The 19,835-nt window shown below is 40.0% G+C and overlaps 3 protein-coding genes across 3 annotated transcripts in view; 2 read left to right on the top strand and 1 right to left on the bottom strand.

Moving 5' to 3' along the window:
- The first annotated feature begins 1,046 nt into the window (after positions 1 to 1,046).
- Positions 1,047 to 1,913, top strand: LOC136256508 (uncharacterized). Its single transcript, XM_066049486.1, has 2 exons — positions 1,047 to 1,199; positions 1,245 to 1,913. Exons 1-2 carry the CDS (start codon positions 1,047 to 1,049, stop codon positions 1,911 to 1,913), a joined length of 822 nt encoding a protein of 273 aa, XP_065905558.1.
- Positions 1,914 to 6,041: 4,128 nt separating this feature from the next.
- Positions 6,042 to 8,818, top strand: LOC136256507 (uncharacterized). The gene is made up of 4 exons (XM_066049485.1): positions 6,042 to 8,004; positions 8,084 to 8,232; positions 8,305 to 8,568; positions 8,669 to 8,818. Exons 1-4 carry the CDS (start codon positions 6,042 to 6,044, stop codon positions 8,816 to 8,818), a joined length of 2,526 nt encoding a protein of 841 aa, XP_065905557.1.
- A 7,700-nt stretch (positions 8,819 to 16,518) lies between these two features.
- The window catches only part of LOC136256473 (uncharacterized), a 38,561-nt gene continuing 35,244 nt past the window's right edge, over positions 16,519 to 19,835 (bottom strand). The window contains exon 4 of the mRNA XM_066049442.1: positions 16,519 to 16,846. Coding sequence (XP_065905514.1) covers positions 16,691 to 16,846 — 156 coding nt within the window. The 3' untranslated portion in view covers positions 16,519 to 16,690. The remainder of the gene's footprint in view (positions 16,847 to 19,835) is intronic.

Below are 19,835 nucleotides of genomic sequence, written 5' to 3'. Positions count from 1 at the left end.
AAGGTGGCGGCCAAGAAATGGCTGTAATGGTAGGTTAATGGTAAAAATTTTAATAACGACAATTCAGGTGAATTTTGTGCCAAGACCAAGCGGCACAATAATTCACCTGAATTGTCGTTATTAAAATTTTTACCATTAACCTACCATCACAGCCATTTCTTGGCCACCACCTTGGATTTCACATCTTTTTTCACTATAGCCTTTTTGAGGACCGCACTCTTTTTTTACAGCTTGGCTGTTTTGGATTAGATAGTATGTGTATTGTATGAACACTTGTGTGTGAACATTTGATAGTGTCAATTACTGAGAAGAATTTAAACACTTAAAATAGTTTTATATGACACAACACTGAATACAGTCATTGTGATGTCATAACACATCATCAACTGTACAGTGTCTAAATGTATGGTATTTACTGGGTTGGTATGATCATATCTTAGGATTTCATTCTGTTGGATTCCTGAAGTGGATCTTTAGTGATCTTTCATAACATTTGGCACCCAACGTGGGGCCCAAGATTCTGACAGACTTTGATTCGACCTGGCCCAAACTTAGAATTTTTTATTTATTTATTTTTTTGACGCTTATAATCTCTTCTTCTTTTTTTTTTTTTTTTTTACATACATGAAGTCACGACCACATTAAACAGATACAAAATAAAATAAACACATTAAACAGATGAGTCAAGCTGAATCTCTGCCAGGCGCAGTTCAGCAGAGGTAGTGGGGCACTCCACATGTACAGGTCTCATGGTCCTACTGCCCCGGATAGCCAAGATGGCAGAACGGAGTAAAGAAAAAGAGATGGAACATTCCATTAGTGAAAGTGTCTTGGTATAGGGTGTGCCATGTTTCTTAGAGAGTAAATCAGCTAAGCGGCTATAGAATATAGTTGCCCCCCTACCAAGTCCACCAAATGTAGAAAAAACAAACTCAGAATCCTTGGTGCCAGGCAGTAAATGGCACTCGTAGAGGTGATTAATCGTATCATTGTATGAGCCGTTGTTGTTTTTTGTGCAACCCCCCTCAGTCGCATGTACTATTGAGATGTCTCTGTCTGCTGAAGAGAGAAAGGAGAAGTGTGACCGCTCCAAGGCAGTTCGACGGGCGCATCGTGGAGTAACTACTAAGCTCATTAAAGAAGTTGACGAGATAATTGGAACTGACCCCACCGTTAGTGAAGCAGTAGCTTGTCTGAAGGTGATTCATCAGCAATTAGACAGTAAGATGTGTTTTTAAAATAAGGTTGATGAAGAAATTTTGTCGCTATGTGAAATAAGTGAAATTGAGCGCAAGGTAGAAGAGTCGGAGATCACTACTGCAAAAATCATAGAGTGTAAACGTAGAGTTGATGACAGTTTAAGGGGCAGTAGTGCAACCCCACCTCTAATTCCTTCTGCTACAGAAACTCTTGCTCGAACTCATTTACCAAAACTAGTATTGCCCAAGTTTAAAGGCGATGTCACAAAATGGACAGGGTTTTGGGAATTGTTTGATTCAGCTGTCAACCAAAATCGAGACATCTCCAAGGTAGATAAGTTCAATTATCTCCATTCATTATTAGAAGGGACAGCTGCAAGTGCAATTCAAGGCTTAACTCTGTCTGAGGCTAATTACGACACGGCAATTGAGTTGCTGAAGGGCAGATTTGGGAAACCACAAACAATTATCTGTGCCCACATGGACAAGCTGTTGAAGGTACCAGCTTGTACTAATGATCGCCCTGCCTCCCTACGATCAGTATATGACAGAATCAATGTCCATATTAGTGGGCTTTCCACACTTGGAATTGAATCAGAGCAGTACGGTTCTCTCCTCATCCCTGTGATTATAACTAAACTCCCTGATAATATCCGATTGCGTATCGCTAGAGAAACAAAAGGTGATGTATTTTTATTTTATTTTTTGTTTTAACGTAACCCAATAGAAACAACAAATTAAACATACAAAGAAAGGAGGGAAAAAATACAATAAGAGTTACTGCTTAAGTAATGGGAGTCTTGACTCTACTTGAATGAGGTCAATTGGTGCTGATCCTAAAGAGTGGCCAAAGGAGCCCTTTGAGGATCTAGAACCCCTCAGACATCTAATTGCTGACCTCAGAAGTGAAAAGGACAAGCAGCACCGGATCCACCCCATTACAGCAGCATAATTTGAATCCCATTTATCTGAAAGCAAGGAAGCAAGGCATTTGTAAAACATGGTTGCTTCGTAAGCCATTCCTCCTGTGGCTGAAAAGATTAAAGGAGTAAAGGAACTCTGTTCAACTTCACGCATGCGAGCTTCATATGAACGCTTCTTACACAATTCATGTTTTCTGTAAATGGCACTGGCACTGGTGGTACGATTACTAGGAGCGTGTGGGTTAAAGACTTTAACATCAATGTAAGTTTTCTCACAACGGCCACCCCAAAAACCATTGGCTGAAATATCTAGTCGAGCACCATCTTCGATGTTTGAAGAGGCTAAGGTGAACTGCTCACCAGTAATAGGTTGTAAATGTGGTTCAACATCCACCTCATGGCAGACCTCAGTAAGTAAGGTTGCTGTTAAGTCACAGATCTCGTTGTGACGGATAGAAGGGAAGCCACCCTTGGGACAAGTAAAGGAATGTTCAACAGTGAACTTAGTTCCACAGGCGCAATGTTGAGGAAGCCTGGCAGGATCCCATCCATATCTAAGCGCAACAGCGTCGTGGAAGGCAGTTTTGTGAAGAGAAAAATTGTACTCCTGCAAAGGCAGAACAGATAACCAATTTGAAGCTCCGTTTTCAGAAGCTAGTTCAATTGATCTCTTTAGACTAGTTGTAGCCCCTTCTAGTAAAGATGCTTTGTTAGAAGATGTCATGGAAAATTTCATGCGATATATTTCATTTTTTATTAAAAGTTGTTCACCACGAATATCACTTGAGAAAGTGCTGGTTTGAGATAACAGAAGGGATTGCAGAGGCTTGGTAACTTTGTTAGAGGCGGTAAACTCAAAAGCACACACTCTGATAGGGTTGATAATACCCATACCGCCAATCCTAGTGGGAAGAGCCAAAAAGTCTCTATCTAAATCACTGGGTGGTAGATGGCCAGTTACTGCAGGAATGAAGCTGTGTCTAATACAATCCTCAAGTGGGTGAAAAAGATCATCAACATTAGGTATAGTACGAGCAACAAATAACCATTTACTGACTAGTCCATGTGTAAAGGCAGAGTAAGCCACATGGGGCTGGGTAATGGCAAAAGATGATAACAACTTTAATTCACTAATCCAAGTGGTGATTTTATTAGAAACATACTGTGCAACAAAAGCAGTAGATCCAATAGCAGCCCCGAGATGAGGCCGTCCGTCTGTGGTTACATTGACACAAGTATTGGCAAAAAGCAATTGAGCATGATTCAGGTACTGTTCTTTGACAACAAGCCAAGTCTTAGATGCGTTTGGAAAATAGCCAAAATGTGGTCCAAGTAATGAAAGCTGGTCCCACCACAGACGCAGATGTGAAACTTCACCACAAGCACTTGCATCATCTGCATACCATGCCTGAGTGACATTGTTAGGTAATCTACGAATAAGAGGTATTATAGACAAGGCGTAAAAAGGCATAGCAAGGGGGTCCCCTTGAGTAGTCCCTTCGTTGGAATAAATAACATCACCATCAACATATAATGGTGCTGGAAAACGATATGTGTTGATTAGAATGGTCGAAAAAGCAGGGCATGTATACTGGATGTTTTGCAATGCTACTGCCCTGTTAAGTGAATTAAAAGCATTACTGGCATCAACAAGTAAAAAACTTCAGATTTCTCATCATCAAAAATGGACCTCATGGAATGGATTGCAGCTTCAACACCACAAGTTTGGCCAGCACAAAGCTGTAGAGGACCAGCAGCACATTGAATATCAGGTCCAATAATTTGACAGAACAGCCTTGGAAATAATGCGTCTAACTACCTCTCCTACACCAATAGGGCGGACACCAGGATTTTTATCCAAAGCAATAAGTCTACACGACACAAGTGGCAAAACAATTTCAGGATCAACAAATGATGTACACAGACGACAAGCTAAAATAGCAATGGAACAGCAAAGTTCAGGAGAGGCAGATTTTAAGGATGAACACAAGCGTCTCCAACCATAAGCATCCAGACCAGAAGGTCCTGCAGATCCTGAGGTACGAAGAGCGGCTGCACGAATTACAGAACCATCCAAGGCTTCAAAAATAACTGGGTGATATACCAAAGAGTAATCAGTATTAGTATCCAAACATTCAGGGTAAAGTGGAGCAGCAGAAGGATGTTATTTTCAAGCACATCTCGTACTGTTGTATTTTCTTTAGCATCAGTAACCTCAGACAAGTGGAGAAGCCTACCCTTTCCCTGTCATGAAAGTATGTCCAAAGCGTGCTTGGTTTTTCCATTAAACATAAGCTTGGCAAAAGAGTAAGCTAATCTACCATCTGGATCAGAACAGTTGGAACGTGGCTGCTTATTACTGAGTCTTTGTTGAATAGCTCGCCCCTCTAGTACTAAATCATTCAAAGGTGATGTATGGAAACTCGACGATCTAATGAAAGTAATAAGGGATGAGGTTGAGGCACGGGAGGCAAGTGAAGGTACCAAAGTTACCCAAGCAGGGGCGTAGCCAGCCAATATTTGATGGTTGGGCATAACATCAACTCAACTACACACACAAGAAACACGCTCACTTTCATGTGAGACATTATCAATGAAAAATGTATGCACACAGGGCCTACAGCTACCTATGCTATAGTGTAAACAAACACTGCTTGCATGCATGCGAACATTTACTAGCTATATGCTATTCTATTAAAATTGTAGGGCATGCATCCACCGACGATCGTCGTAGCTGAGCATCATGTGACATCAAACTGCTGAACCTACAAGAACTAACAGTGTAAATAGTTCATCACATATTTACAACAATCAGCTGGCAGTATAGCTTTCAGACCAACCACCACAGCGATATGCAGTACTTTTTAGGCCACTCCAAATGAGACTGTAGTTTCCCGTCCTGGTGCTTTCGTTATTCGATGCGGGTGGGAGGCTTATTATCATTATTCATTATTAGAGGTGTGACTGCTCTATTAGAGTATCTCAATCTTCAGAGGATTTCAAGGTCATGAAAATGGCTTCTTTGCAAGCTATCAACCACCAGAACCGTTCATTTTTAGGTTTCATTGTGCTTTTTAGCAATGCAAAATAAAAGGCTCCATGAAAAGTTTCCAGAAAGCAGCACAGGAAGTGGTTTTGGAAAAATAATGACAATATTGACATGCAATGCGGGTGCCTAGACGTGATGCGGGCGGAGGACGGGAAACTACAGTCTCATTTGGAGTGGCCTTAAGTAAACCCCAATTAAAGGCCGGGAGCGCTAATTTATAAACTGTAATGAGTCCATAGATAATATCACTATCAGCATGCCAAGAAAGCTTTGTCCCAGACTTATAGCAGCCAATGTACATTTTTCTGGTGTAAACCACAACTCGGTTAATCAGTACAAATTGTGCACGTGACACTTTATAATGACTTGACCTTTTCTCCATTACCAGCTCCATTTGCATATGCCATTATTGAGAGTACGTTTTCTCGTTTTCTTTCATCAGTAGTAAGTTAGGCTATACAGTATTTTCCTTATCAAAAATATACGCGACAAGTCCACTGAAACGAAATCTTTTGCTGCCAGCACCATCCACACTGAAACCTACTGTGACTTAGAGATACAGTACCACGACTATAGTGTACTACGCTTCGACTCCATTTTAATTTTCCATTTAAAACCGAGCGTGGCACACGCGTCTACATGAAGTGTGATTATAGGGACTTCCCAAGGGATTTTCCACATAATGGTCACGTGATACACCATCTATCTCGATCCGTTCTTCGAAGTCATGGTTCAACAAATGAGGTACACGTTTACGCTTTACAGTATTAAAGTAGGGCTGTTTTGTGTGCTGCTGTGAATCTTAAGCTACTTGTGATGGTTGGGCAAAAGTTTGTGATGGTTGGGCAAGAAACTGTGATGGTTGGGCAAATGCCCACCCATGCCCACCCTTGGCTATGCCCCTGCACCCAAGGTCAACCTAAACCACTGGTGCATAACTATAAGCCAAGCCGTGAGCTTTCTAGTGCAGCCACCTTGTTGTCCAATGAATTTCGTCTTCGGTGTGCTTATTGTGATAGTCCTCATTTTTCAGCTTCTTGCAGTAAAGTCAATTCTGTCCGGGAAAGTTGCGATATATTGCTTAGATCTGGTAAATGTTTCAACTGTTTGAAATCCAATCACAAGGTGAAGGGTTGTCACAGTAAGCACACTTGTCGTACTTGCCACAAGAGACACCATCAGTCCATATGTGACCTTCTAGTAGATAAACCAATTGTACCAGTCATTCAGCCAGATAGTTCTGCCAATCAGTCCAACAAGGCTGCTGTAAGTAATACAACAGACACTGCTTCTTTGAATGTGACTACGTCAAGGAGTAAGGGCACAATTCTTTTGCAAACTGCTCAAGCAATGGCAGTTAATCCAGTCACTGGCAAGCATCAGAAAATACGGATCCTGGTTGACAATGGCAGCCAGCATTCGTATATTACTGAGAGTCTTTGCAGTTCATTGAACTTACAGGCAGAGAATAATGAACGACTGCAATTGAATACGTTTGGTGATAGGAACCACAGAATAAAGAGCTGTAGTGTTGTTCAGCTTGAACTCCGGGGTGTATGCACACCCAACCGAACCAGGATTACAGTTCTAAGTTTTCCCATCATATGTATCACTCTCCCATCTGTTACTCGTACTGACAACCTCCCACATCTGGAAGGCTTAGAGCTTGCTGACAACTCCACTGGACTATGTGATAGAATCGACATTTTGGTAGGTTCGGACTTTTATTGGGACTTTGTAAGTGGTGATATCAGGACTGGAGATGAGGGACCTATAGCTGTAAAAAGCAATTTGGGGTGGTTACTGTCAGGTCCAGTGGAATCGACAGCTGTAGCAAACTTGGCATCCTCCCATATGATTGTTGTAGAACCCCAGGTTGACCCTGCTGTCACTGCAGATGATGAAGTGATTTGTGCTCTTAAGCAGTTCTGGGAGACTGAATCTCTAGGTATTAATCTTGATGAATCTGAGACGGCGAGTGATTGTTTCTTGCACAATATCACATTTGTGCAAGGGCATTATCAGGTTGGCTTACCCTGGAAAAGAGACGTGTCTGAATTATACGACCACTTCAACCTTAGTTTCAATCGCCTTAAATTGTTGCAATCACGTTTGCTTAAGAAACCAAAACTGTTAAGGAAATATGATCGTGTGATCAAGGAGCAGCTTGACAAGGGAATAATTGAAATTGTAGAGCGACCAACTAACACATCTGCTAACTGTGATGACCACAAGAAGTTACTTCATTATCTCCCTCATCATGCAGTTGTAAGAAAGGACAGAGAGATGACGAAAATTAGGGTAGCATATGATGGGTCTGCTAGAGATAAGGATGAGTCTTACTCCTTAAACGATTGTTTGCTGACTGGTCCTAATTATGTACCGATGCTGTTTGACGTTCTATTGCGATTTAGGACTTACCTGGTTGCACTTACAGGTGACATCGAAAAGGCTTTTTTAATGATACGCATTTCAGAAGAGAATCGAGATGCTTTGAGGTTACTGTGGCTACAAGACCCCTTGGATCCAAGGAGTACAATTGTACATTTTAGATTTACGCGATTAGTTTTTGGGCTGAGACCTTCTCCAGCCATTTTGGGGTCTGTTATCTCTGACCACTTGTCTAAGTGCCAACATGATGAACCTGCCTTAGTCGGTTTGTTGCAAGACTCGCTTTATGTCGATGACTTGGTGACTGGTGTGACCACTGTAGAGAAGGCCTTTGACATTTACAATGGTTCTAGAAGGCTGATGGCAGATGCTGGTATGAATCTCAGAAAATGGAACTCAAATTCGACTGAGTTGATGAACTTAATCCAAGCAAATGAACACAGTGAGAGTAATGTACATAGCTGTTGAGGGGAGTTACCCAGTGATGGAAGAGGAGGAATCTTATGCTAACTCCCAATTAGGCTTGTTTGAAACTCAGCATACTGATGCTAATGTGTCCAAGCTGCTAGGATTGCTTTGGGATAAATGTTCTGACTACTTCACATTTGATTTCACAAGGTTGATAGAGTATGTGAAACAGCTGCCTTGTACAAAGAGATCTCTTTTGAGAGTGAGTTCCAAGATATTTAACCCTCTAGGGTTTTTAAGCCCATTTGTTATTAAGCTTAAGTTGATGTTCCAGACCATTTGTATTGAGGGTGGAAATTGGGATACCCCAATAACTGGAGAACTAGCTGAACAGTGGAGCAAGGTTGTGTTAGAAATCAATGAATTAAATGGTGTGAAGATCCCCAGGTGTTACTTCAGAGTAGATGGCTGTATCGTAAGCAAACAAGTCCATGGTTTTAGTGATGCCTCAAGGAGTACTTATGCAGTAGTGACATACATTCGTACTGAATATAGTGATGGAGTGGTGGACATCAGGATAGTTGCGTCAAAGACTAAGGTATCCCCAATAAAGGGCCAATCAATCCCACAACTAGAACTTATGGCAGCACTGTTACTCTCTCGGTTAGTTTGTTCCACATTATCAGCACATAAACTAGAGGTTGAAGTATACTACTGGACTGATTCCATGTCTGTGCTTTATTGGATACAACAAACAAAACCCTGGAAGCAGTTTGTACATCACAGGATCCAAGATATTTGCAAACTTACAGATACTCATCGGTGGAGGCATTGTCCGGGAGTTTTAAATCCAGCTGATCTTCCTTCCAGAGGAGTGAGTGCCTCGGAGCTAGCAAATAGTCGAATTTGGTGGAAGGGCCCAGCGTTTCTACAGCTGAACCCTGACAAATGGCCACAACAAGAAACTATAATTTCAGATGAATATGCAGAAGGAGAAGTTATCAAGACCCAGTCCACTGTTTCTCATGTTTTCTCAACTATAGCTTCACGTAATGGCTTCCCTACACGTGTAGCAGAAGTTATCTGTATTTTCTGATACTGTAGTGACTGGAATGGTTCCAGAGGAGCTTCCCATGCAATGTTGTGTAACTGGCTGAACATGGCTGAAAGCAAAGTGTAGTGGCCTAATTATTGTTGGGGACACGTTCAGATGAATACATGAAGTCTGGCACCTGTTTTCAGTTAACTATTTGACTTTACTCTGTTTGTGCAGACTACCCACTGAGTGAAACTCAAATATCCTTTGTTTAAAATGAAATGTATTGAAATAAGTTAGACTATGCCACAAAATTAAAATTATTATAATTATGCACCTCAGTATTAATTGCTTCAGCAAACAGTTCAATATACATCATCACATTCTGTGTACTCATTTGTACCATTAAGTAAACATATACACGTTTGTATCTACATTGTTCTAACCTTCTTGGTGAATAGTTGGATTTCTTGGTGAATCAGTGAATTTCTTTTCATAGTCTGTTGTATATTCCAATGTATTGTGATGCACTGTTAAAAATAAAGAGTAACCACCACTCTGAAGAGTTCCCAGTGTAGGGAGGATTTAACACCCCATGGAGAGTAACCAACACTCTGAAGAGAATAACCATTACTCTGAAGAGTAAGTGACACCACCTTCAGAGCATGTGTTACTCCTTTAGAGTAATGGTTAGTCTCCAGGGGTGTTAAATCCTCCCTACATTGGGAATTCCTTGAGAGTTGTGGTTACTCTTCATTTTAACAGTGTGTGTCACATGCATTATTAACAGATAATGTTTGTTTATTTAGAATCACTTGATGACTATTATCATTCTTGAGTATATATATATATATATATATATATATATTTGTTAATGTACAAACTCAATCATGAGTATATTCGTAAATATGTAGTTAGCTACTTATTTACAAATTTATATAATTAGCTTGGATGATCATATGACTGACATGGTGAGGTCTAGTTATGCAAACAAATTTTGTATTCATGTGTGGATTCCATAGGTCAGGTGCAATAGTTGCTCATCAGGGGTACGTACGGTACCATGAACGGTGTCTAGGAAGACATGTGGTTACAGCCGGGCAAGATGAAAGTGGATACTTTTCTAGGTCTTGCTGTTCATCAAAATTGATCAAATGGAGCTGTGCCTTTGTAACTCATGTATTGGAGTATACTTAGCTACATGTGTAACACAGCATAACTGATTCCAAACACTATATGTTTGCACTAATAGCTGTATGAGGTGACATTATGTAACTGCGTGTTGTGTTACATCTGCATGCATGGGATAATGCATGTGAGAGTGAAACTATAAGTACGTGTACCATGGACATTAAAGATATGATGTTGGGTTACAATGCACCAAACCTTATGTGCCGATATACATTTCATTACTGGTGGAGCATGCATGTGTGGTGTTTGTTTGTGCTGGACAACTGCTAGAAAAAATACATGCAGGCTGGACTGTACATGTGCCCACTGATCAATATCAGCTGATCAAAACGAGATGAAACTGCTAGCTACCACAAATGCTGTAGTACGCAGAGGGCAAAACTGAGAGAGAAAGACAGTGTACACCTTATCCAGGCCAGCTGCAAGCACGCAAAGGAACCTCAGTGGAGGGAGAGATATAGCTAGAATGCGTCTTTATCCATGTCCCTTCAGCCTAATATAAAAGAAGCCTGTTATTCCTCCCTGAAAGCAGCTATGATACGCACTTGAATCATAACGGCACGCTGAATGGACCAGAATCCAGTTGATGTTCATAAAATGCGCAGCTCTCAATTTATAAACTGCGCAAATTAGTTTGCGCCCAACAGCTATTTCTCAAACTAAAACAATCGCGCCTCCGGTTTTATAGTGTTTCAAGTATCAGGGCAGTAAGATAAATACCCTGCACTGGTAAAGAAATTGTTTAGTGAAAGTCGATTTATACGGCCGGACTACTTGAGGCGAGGTAGCCGGACCACTTGCGGCGGGGGACCACCTGCAGCGTGACAGTACCTCAAGTTGACAGTTCTCTATACCAGATAAAACACTGCCTTCGCTCGTGCTATACAGGAAATATAGCACTCAAAGAGTGGTCTCAAGACGATATATAGCACTCGGCTTCGCCTCGTGATATATTTGTCTCTCGCCCACTCTTTTGTGCTATATTTCCCGTCACGAGCACTCGTGGCAAGGGGGTGGCAGTCCAATATATCCTGTACTCCGATCTTCGTCCTCGTGGTCAAACTCGAAAACTAAGCCTTGACCCTTGACTTACGCTAAAATCCGTACTTGACTCTTGACTGAATTTTTGTAAATTTTCGTAAAATTACGGTTATGTTCTAATTCTAAAAGTATCAATTGTGGTATACACTTTACAAACGAACTTGGCTTTTGACTTACTGCAAATTTCTTGCTTGACTTTTGACTTTCGTTTTGACCGAGGACGAAGATCAGAGTACAGGCATGGAACTGCAAACATTGTATAGAACTCAATAACTGTAATCTTTGTAACTACGTAGTTTGATTGATTTTTTTCCTGAGCATATCAACTGTGCTGTCTGCTCAGTGACAATAATAATTATTATTATACAGGATATATTGGAGTGCCACCCCCTTGCGTGGCAGTGCTTTATCTAACACATATCCTGTGCCAAAAACAGCCCGGCTGTAAAAAAAGGCAAGGCCAAGAATGCACAAGTATACATGTTCATGGAGTAACCAAAAGACATGATATCAAAATCTGGCCAAGAAAGCATTTACAGTATAGGCACTTTTGTGCATTCATTTTCTATATGCTTCACATTATCACATCCAGCTAGCTGCACATGTGTGCTTGCAATATAAACAATACTACTGAGATGATAAAAGATATTACACTGCATTGTTACCAAAATTAATTTAACTAAAAATTTACAATTGGTTTCTACTTGGCCATCTTTTTATTTTAATATACAGTGCAAAAAGATGGCCAAGTAGAAACCAATTGTAAATTTTTAGTTAAATTAATTTTGGTAACAATGCAGTGTAATATCTTTTATCATCTCAGTAGTATTGTTTATATTGTAAGCACACATGTACAGCTAGCTGGATGTGATAATGTGAAGCATATAGAAAATGAATGCACAAAAGTGCCTATACTGTAAATGCTTTCTTGGCCAGATTTTTATATCATATCTTTTGGTTACTCCATGAACATGTATACTTGTGCATTCTTGGCCTCGCCTTTTTTTTTGGCACCTGATATCACTACTTTTTGTTGACTAGAGAACATACAGCTAGGAATTATATTACATACACTGTAAATCCAGAAGTGTGAAGGTCACACTGTTGGTATGACTCCTGCAGTCGCTTAGTGCTATAGGAGACACTGCATGCATGCATGCATAATAACAGCTTCAGCAACAGATTAGCTAGCTAAATTAGTAGCAAAAGCTTCCAAGTTCAGTGTTTAGAAGCACTACTAAAAGTGACTTGCTCAGAGAAAATTCATTCAAATTGAAAATAATGTTCAAATTCCCACAAGGACTCACGTGATATCTCGTGTGATGTTTCACGTAAGATAAGAACCGGCAAAGTCGAGGCTACAGTCTTAACTGTTCTTGCTGAAGCAGTGGGTTGGTGATATAACTAGTGTAGTCGAAATCTGTGTGTGGCAAGTGGAGCCGAATCAGCTGCGAGTTGTTGCTGAATGTATGCCTCGGAATGGACATGAAACCTGACGGCACTGAATGCATCACACTATTCTCCCAGCAAATTTCCCGGGTAAGTTCGTGTATAGTTAAGTCATTGTAAATGGCTATATAACTACCGTCGTATTTTTAGACAGGAATCTCCCATGCCATAGTAGCTTCCTGGGATTATATACTATGCTTGTGCATGTAGGCCAGAGCAAGGGGGTGTCACTCAGGCTCTTGCTGTAGGTCGATCTGCGACCGCAGTCAAACTCTAAGTCAACGATCTCAAGGCCACAAAATAGCTCTTACAGTGGGTCAAGGGTCAAGACGATACGGAAGATTTGAAACCCACAATCGAAAACTATACGTAGCTACTATCAAGTTTACGGAATTATACGTAACTCACAAGAAGTAAGGATCTCCAAGATGTTTTATTGGTCCAACAGGCATTTCGCCGTTTTTTCTCTCCCAGCTGCTGGTAGCACACACTAAGAAAGTATCATACTAGGTTACAAGTGCAGGTGCGTATAGGAAAATAGAGAAATAAGTGGAAGTCAAAAGTTCAACAAGAAACGCTCAAGTCACGATGATAAATGCTGCAAGTCAAAGGTCAAGGTGAAAATTGGTCAAGACTTTGACCGCGGTCGCAGATCTACCTACAGCGTGAGCCGACGTGACACTCCCTTGCCAGAGCCTCGTAGCTGGCTTGTTCTAGCTGCGTGGGTCAGACTGCGAACAAGTTGAGCTGAACCCTGAGAAACCAGCTAAAAATGAAAGAGGATATTTTCTCAACATTTCAACCAACCAAGATGGTTGGTGATGACAACAAAGATGTCAAGAGCAAACAAGTGCTTCCACCAACAGTTCAGGAAAGGTTAATAGGATATATCCTATAATGTATGGTGAAAACTTTGGCTATAAATAATGTGTCAGGCATTTGAATGATTAGCGGGTAAGTCAATACTACAAATGAGTTAATTTTTTGAGGACTCAGCTCAATGCGTACATACAGTAGGCCGTAATTACGATGCATCAATTGATTGATGTGGTAATAATATAAGCAGATCTGAGACAACCATGGACCCTACTATATAGTAACTGGGCAGATATATAGAGTTATGTATACTCTGATATAATTGTTGAGTGTTGTAGTTTGCCAATAGTCAAAGCTAAATTAACCATTTTAGACAGCTTTTTGTGATGTTGAAGGTGTCAGGCAAACTCCAGTTAGGGGCAGGCAATAAAAGATTATTTTTTAAAGCAGGAGAGGAACATGCTTAGGCCCGCAAGGTACAGGCTTAATCTACTTACCCCAGTAGATGCACCATATTATATATAATGCACATATCAATGTATTGCCCTACTAACCCCCCCTCCCCCTCGGGCATATATAGGGCTATAGTGGGCACAACCGAATGTTAAATGCCCCATGGTAGGACAAACCTATTGTGTCAAATCCCCACCATTGGCTCCAGTTGCAATGTGGGGGATTTGACATAGCGTAGAAAAAATACTTGGGTGTTTAATGAATGATTGTCAAATGCCCCATAGTGAAGCAGCAGTTTCATGTCAATTCGCCTTGTAAAGCACCACTTACATTACATCCAAGGGGGGAACACATTGGTAGGTGCATAATGAGTTTACATGTTAAAATTTAGTCTGTCTTGCTTTATTCATGCTTATAGCAGCTAATGTGCTTATTCTCAAACAATCAGGACTGGAAATACTACAAATTATCTTCTACTTTTATCTATGAACTATCCAATCACTGCTAGTTTATTAAAATTTCCTTTGCTGTTGTGTAACTTGTTTACCATTATGCTATAACCATCAGTCCCTCCTAGTTTATATGTCTCCTAGCAACAAAAATTGTTATGTAAACAATGTAGGTGAGAACCACAAAACAAGTCAAGTAATATTTGGTCATCAACTGCTGCAGTATGCTGAATACATCTTGAGAATGGCTATGTGGGATGCTCACTTTCACAATAATCATAATAGTGGAATTAAGTGTTTGTTGACATGTTAGTCTGACTATATGATTACATGGTTTTAGTTGCTGTGCCTTACCATACTGTATCCCTTTCTGTATATGCAGGGTGGATACTGATGTTGTGACTGTTGGCGGGTGAGTTTATGGTCAATGGACAAATCACACAAATGCTGAAGAAAAAATAATATGTGGTACCAAGAGCCCACTACTATATTATGAACTCTTGGTGGTACTTCATAGCCAAACGCTAGTGTATCTGGTTTCTTGTGCTATTGTAGTCATTTTTTTAATTTTATGGGATCATCATAAGGCCACTCCAAATAAATTCTCTGTTTCCCGTCCTGGACTCAGGCATATTTGCATGCGGGCGGGTGGTCCATTTCCATTATTTCATTATAAGATTGGCTAGTTTTTCAAGCCATTATTTGCCTGGCACAGCCAAAAAGGCTGCATAAAAGGCTTGCTTAAGTTTGTTCCTTCCTTTGTAAGTTGCAAAAACAGCACAAACGTGAAGTTTGTGCTGACTTGATAGCACTGTTGACACGTGAGCTGACACTGTTTCAAGATGGCTTTTACTGAGCCTATCAGTATGCAAGAATAACCGGAAAATAATGGAAGAATACAGAATAATGGAATATTTAGAGCTGGCAGTAACCAGATGCGGGCGGTGGACGGGAAACAGAGAATTTATTTGGAGTGGCCTAATGTAATTGTTTACTATTAGTGCTATCATTAAAGAGTTTCGGTCTATAATTGTGGGTTACTGAAAGGTGATGCGCTGATGCTGGCTTTTTAAGTGAACACTGAAGTTTCACAGGCACTGAAGGGCTGAGGCGGGATTAAAGACGTGCACGGGTAATGTAGTAGTAAGTTACTTCCAACTATATCACTACAGCGGGCATGAAACAGCTGGCTATAGCTATGTACGGCCCTGCATGGGCCGGAGTCACGCTATAACGAGTCAGTGGAGGCATACCGTGGCGAATTTAAAACAAATCAGTGACTGGACTCACAATTAAACCAAGAGTTGACAGCACAATGAAATCAGCCAGCTCGCTATGGCTAACCACTTTCACACTGTTTGGGTTTGGGAATTGAGGCGGGCGCCTCACATCTCGACGTCATGGCGGCAAGTTTGAATCTTCAAAGAGCACAAAAGCGATCTCATAAACCAACGAACAACTCTTAGCGAAATTAAATGTACAGATACATTGTGTAAAAAACCCCTGATAGCCGCAGCCTTTTTACAATACGACTTCATGGCTGAAAGAAAATCGCTCCAATGGGATGCGATGACGAAGAAAATGAAAAAAAGAACGATGCACATTTGAATAAATAATTTAATTAATGCATTGTAAATGGGTGGGCGATGGAAGAAACTACTCCAACAATTCGCCTGACTTTTCGTGTAGTAGTTACTTATTATACAAAGGTTACATGCCCTTGGTTTCAAGGCGGAATCTTTTAGTAAGGCTGAGATTTCGCCATGCGGATTTTAAAAGATTGCATAATCAATCCCTCATGTAAATGACTCATCATCATCATCACAGTAGTGGTCGCGTGTTTATTGTTTTATGGGCGCGCGCTTTGTGCTTCTTGGCCTCGCGACTCACTACCGTGAGTCTTGATCTGTACCATCACAGTAGTGGTCGCGTGTTCATTGTTTTGTGGGCGCGCGCTTTGTGCTTCTTGGCCTCGCGACTCACTACCGTGAGTCTTGATCTGTATATGCTTGATAATTACATTACATCTAACTTTATGACACAATAATACTATGCACCTATATCTTGTACTAGACATGTACACACTGTCTACATTATATTACTTGCAAACAAGTTATAGCTACAACTGAATAAATCATTTTAAATACACACACTACATTGCTGTACATGCACCAGTGTTCTAATATTTTTTTACAAAAATGCAGATTTTATACGTAATTATGGTGTATATATATAGTTATATATAGTTACATGTAGTTGCAGAAAATCACACACAAGGTCAACAATTATTGTGTATCATCAGTGTCCACAAACAATCCAACTAAAATTCCTCCAGTTATAGCAGCGATAACAAGAACAGATACAAATACAAGTATGATAATTGAGTTGAATAAACGCTTTCTGTAGTATTTCTTTCTACTGCTATTGTTTGTGTCATATGCCTGCAGAAAAATAAATAATATATCAAGTAAATAGAAATGCATAATCAGACAAGTCGCTCTATACAAAGTTCACAATAAACAATGTTGCTAACTCAACATAGCATATTATACCAAGAACCAGTGTATATTCTAGGGGGAAATTCCCCCTAGAAATCTCAGACTCTTCTCTTAAAATTGTGAGTGAGCACTACATGTACAGTAACTAAAACTATGGTAGAATTGGGGTACTAGAACTAAAACTAACTAAAACTGTAGTGGACTATGGGTACTAGAACAAAACTACTGTAGATTCCCTAAAACTTCGGCAGAAATAAATAAATTCTGTTCGTGTCTGACCAAACAATTAGTAAAAAAATGTACCAACCCGGTGCTATTGTCAAATTTTTAGGAGTCTATCGGTATAATCTCTAATACAGTCTGCAAGCCTCATGGCTGTTATTTACGATCCATTTATACTGCTTACTTTCTCGATTTCTTTCTACAGGGATCAGGCCCAACAGGAATACCTTGAGGCGTAGCTGACGATACCACCGCAACACTCACTTGGCCACAGCTCTATACACTATGATTGCCTACATTACCCAGGAGGGATGGTCAATGTCATTACTACATCGCTTTTGAATACAATCACCCAGACGTAGTATGAAGGTTTTCAACAAGTAATAAAAATAGAAACCACAATCAATAATATTATTAAACTATCTCATGATAAATCTCGCTATCAGATGCTGCATGAAGTGTTCCATGGCTTAACAAAGCATTATCTGAGGGTGTATCATGTTACAAGGAGATGTGGGGCCAGGAGAAATTTTATTCTGTGAACAGAAACGAAGATCGTTTTGCGGTCGGTTGCTGTGACGTCACACAATGGTATCGTTGGGTGTGTTACCTGAACAATTTCACACTTGGTGCTTCATCCAGCATCGAGGTAGCACATTGTGTGAGGTCACTAGGAATCCTCAGTACTCAAGAGACCTTCGTCAACTAGTACTCCAAGTGCTGAAAAATTAGCGCGCTTATAATTAGAAACTTTCCTGCACTAGCCGAAATTTAGAGCACATTGCATTCAAAGCACGGGGAGTGCCGAATATTTAGAGATGCCGAAAGTTTAGGGAATCTACGGTAAAATGAATTTGCTGTACTAAAACAGCACTATTACAAAGCATTACGAATCAAGAACTGTTCAAAAAGCATTTCTGCAATCAAAGTATAGCCACTATGAAAAATATGGACAACTTCTGTTACGAAGGGAAGCCATCACATGCCACCACCAAATAGACACTTTTCGCTGTCAGCAAAGATAAATGGGATGCAAAGGAGGACACTGGTAAGTCCATGAATAATGCATTGTACGTACTGCGGCATGCCAAAGGCACCTCTCAGGCCAAAGCGATGTCCAACAGTGAAAAAATCAAGCCTGTATAGCCTTAGCCGTTATCGAGTTATGTTTGTCTGAAGGAATCAGTCAGTCAGTTACTCAGCTAGTCAGTCAGTTACTAGAAAATTCTGTTAAATCTTTTTTTTTAAAATTCCGTAGCAACTTGTTAATTGAAAGCATTTTGGGTTGATCTCAAGGCTTGTTTGGGCTTAGTTTTGCCTAACCAATATTACCTCATCATCTTGGAAAAGTGAGACTGGATTTTGGGTGATGTTTTTTCATGGGCCACACCTACTTCTTTGTGGTCCCTAAATCACAAAAATCAACACTTGTAACACAGCCTTCACTAACCAGTCAACCATTATGGTTCTGAACTTGCAGATTGTAAAAGGCCCAGCCATCCTCCAAATTCCTGATTCCCCAAAGGAGAAATTCTAGAATAAATACTGCAAAGAGCATTGATAGGTTAAGAAATCACCTGATATATCGTTTCAGACATAATGTGCATGTACATATCCAAAATTACAGAAAGCAACACATTATATCCAAGAAACATTATACTTTCCCGGCAAGTTGCTTACATTCATACAGCATTGTTGTTTAATCCCAGGGTTTAGCTATACTTTCCAGTTATTATGCACCACATAGCCTTTGATTTATGACCACAGATATTTTGAATATTTCATGAAAATTTGGTCCACCTGTTATTACAAAACAACCGCAACTTTAATATTATACAATAAAACTTTTACTGATGAAAGACTATTATTGATTTACCTTTCCAGTGATCCGTAAATTATGGGATATCTACTTAATTAAAACTACTTCAACGAAAATGTTAATCCCTACTATTTCAAAAATGCTACTTGAAATTCTTCGAAGTTTTGGGTGAATAATGATTGGATCATGGTCATGATTTTATACAATTTTTGTGGTCAGACCACAATGGGCTCAAGAGACAAAATTAAATGTGTTGAGGTATGCAGTGGAATTTTGTAGTCTGTTATTGCCATAGGCGGATCTGAGGGGGGGCCAAGGGGTGCTGTGCCCCCCCTGGCCCTTCTCTTGCCCCCCTTGGACTTACAGTACTATATTGATACCAGAAACTGGAATGATTCATGCATTCACACTGTATTCAGAAGTATAGAAAACCAATAGGCAAATAGAAGACAATAGTTATAAATGTACTTTACAGTTATACTATACATTGTAAAGAAAGTGAGGCAAATAAGTTTAAATTGTTGTGCCAAGACCGAGATACTCTAATAGAGCAGTCACTACTCTAATAGAACAGTCACAATTCTAATGTCATTATAACAATGCTATACACCTGTATATTTTGATTTAGTACACTTTACAGGTTTTATCTCTGATAGGCTTAATCTTTATATGCATTGCAAGCATACACTTTTTAAGCTAAATTCTATCAAAAATGCTCCCAAATTTAAACCTAGGAGATCTAATTTTCAAAAATTTTCTCTAACTACAGTTGTAAAACTGTAGGTCTATCATTCATCCAGCTATACTCAATAAAGTTATGCAACTGAATATAACTTGTATACTACAGTGGAGGATCCAGATGGGTTTCTACCCCCTTTTAAATTTAGCTTA

The sequence above is a fragment of the Dysidea avara genome, chromosome 5 (assembly GCF_963678975.1).
Source record: "Dysidea avara chromosome 5, odDysAvar1.4, whole genome shotgun sequence".
In the NCBI taxonomy this organism is placed as follows: Eukaryota; Metazoa; Porifera; class Demospongiae; order Dictyoceratida; family Dysideidae; genus Dysidea; species Dysidea avara.
The sequence above is the reverse complement of the archived record's forward strand: the minus strand, read 5'-3'. Positions and strand labels throughout refer to the sequence as shown.

Bases quoted from the DNA above. Each gene is read 5' to 3' on its own strand.
- LOC136256508 (XM_066049486.1), top strand. From the start codon at position 1,047: ATGTCTCTGTCTGCTGAAGAGAGAAAGGAGAAGTGTGACCGCTCCAAG. The intron at 1,200-1,244 runs GTGATTCATCAG...TTTTAAAATAAG, and splicing joins AAGCAGTAGCTTGTCTGAAG to GTTGATGAAGAAATTTTGTC.
- LOC136256507 (XM_066049485.1), top strand. From the start codon at position 6,042: ATGCCCACCCATGCCCACCCTTGGCTATGCCCCTGCACCCAAGGTCAA. The intron at 8,233-8,304 runs GTGAGTTCCAAG...TTGATGTTCCAG, and splicing joins CAAAGAGATCTCTTTTGAGA to ACCATTTGTATTGAGGGTGG. The intron at 8,569-8,668 runs GTATCCCCAATA...CACATAAACTAG, and splicing joins TAGTTGCGTCAAAGACTAAG to AGGTTGAAGTATACTACTGG.